This window comes from Chelonoidis abingdonii, chromosome 1, assembly GCF_003597395.2.
Source record: "Chelonoidis abingdonii isolate Lonesome George chromosome 1, CheloAbing_2.0, whole genome shotgun sequence".
Taxonomy (NCBI): Eukaryota; Metazoa; Chordata; order Testudines; family Testudinidae; genus Chelonoidis; species Chelonoidis abingdonii.
In genome coordinates, this window is record NC_133769.1 from 372,782,215 (window position 1) to 372,783,868 (window position 1,654).

The 1,654-nt window shown below is 47.8% G+C and overlaps 1 protein-coding gene across 1 annotated transcript; it reads left to right on the top strand.

The window, feature by feature from the left end:
- Positions 1-445: 445 nt before the first annotated feature.
- LOC116829602 (olfactory receptor 52R1-like) lies at positions 446-1,444 on the top strand. The gene has a single exon (XM_032788502.2). The coding sequence runs from the start codon at positions 446-448 to the stop codon at positions 1,442-1,444; it is 999 nt and encodes a 332-aa protein (XP_032644393.2).
- Positions 1,445-1,654: the final 210 nt, after the last annotated feature.

Below are 1,654 nucleotides of genomic sequence, written 5' to 3' on the forward strand. Positions count from 1 at the left end.
AACGTGTCTTCGGAAAAGTTTTTTTTTTCCCTTCACTGAGTTTGAGCAACTAGATAAATGGGGACCTCTCTTCAGTATGGACTCCCTATCCTGGCTCTCATTGCATTAAGGAACAGTGATAGATAACCAGTATCCACACTTGTGTTTCTTACTGGTGCCTCTGAAACTTCCCCCACCACAAAGTGTAGGGATTATTAATGCAGGTACTCAGTACAAATATGGAATTTGATTCAGAAGGGTCATTGTTCATAGTTATTTTTTCTGAATAATGAAAATGTCATTTTTCAGTGCGTGAAGAGTGATCAATCTGCTTCTCTCATAAGAACAGCCTCCACAAGTGCATGCAGTGTCTCATATTAACATTGTCTCTCCATGCAGGCATTTCTACTGCAACTATCACCAGAGATCCTGGGAACACACAGAGTGTCAGGGGAACATAGGGCACATGCAGAAGACACTCTTATGTGTCACAGCTGGACACTTTCTCCCCTACACCATGTCAGATTCTAACGGAACCGACTTCACCAACCCCTCCACCTTCATCCTGCTGGGCATTCCTGGCCTAGAGGCGGCCCACATCTGGATCTCCATTCCCTTCTGTGCTATGTATGCCATAGCTGTGTTGGGGAACTTCACCATCCTGTTCATTGTGAAGAGGGAGCCAAGCCTCCATGGGCCCATGTACTATTTCCTCTGCATGCTGGCCGTCACTGACCTGGTCCCGTCCACATCCACCGTACCCAAACTGCTGAGCATCTTCTGGTTCAATTCCAGGGAGATCAGTTTCAGTGCCTGCCTCACCCAAATGTACTTTTTTCACTCCTTCTCAGTGATGCAGTCTGGAGTCCTCGTGGCCATGGCTTTTGATCGCTATGTGGCCATCTGCCATCCCCTGAGACATTCCATGACCCTAAAAAACTCTGCTGTGGTCAAGATAGGCCTGGCCGTGGTGCTGCGCAGTGGCATACTCGCATTACCTTATCCCTTATTGGCAAGGCGGTGGACATATTGCAGAACCAACATCATCCCACACTTCCATTGTCAGCATATAGGTGTGATGAAGCTGGCCTGTGCTGACATCCGCATCAGTAGTTACTATGGCCTGTTTGATCTTCTCTCTGTGATCGGAATGGATGGGTTTTTTATCGCCATGTCCTATACTCAGATCCTCCAGGCCATCTTCCGCCTCCCCACAAAGGATGCCCGGCTCAAAACTTTTGGGACCTGCATCTCTCATCTTTGTGCCATCTCAGCTTTGTATGTCCCAGATTTATTATCCTCTCTCATGCTGCGGTTTGGCCACAATGTGCCACTGCATGTCCTGATTTTCATTGCCAGTGTGTACCACCTCGTTCCTCCTGTGTTGCACCCCATTATTTACGGGGTGAGGACCAAACAGATCCAGGACAGGCTGCTCCAGCTCTTTACTCATAAAGAGACCTAAATGTTTCCTTCTTCTTCTCTGGATCTCAGATTGAGCTCTATGCAGAGCTGGCTGGTGTACGATGCTGGGGCCTCTTCCCTGAATCACTTCCTGGACAATCAAAGTGAGATTCAACCCTTTCCTGTGCTTCCTATGCTGTGTCAGTGTGATGAACTGGGGAATCAGTCCGTGTACAGTACACTGGATTATCACCTTTCTAATTGCTCATAG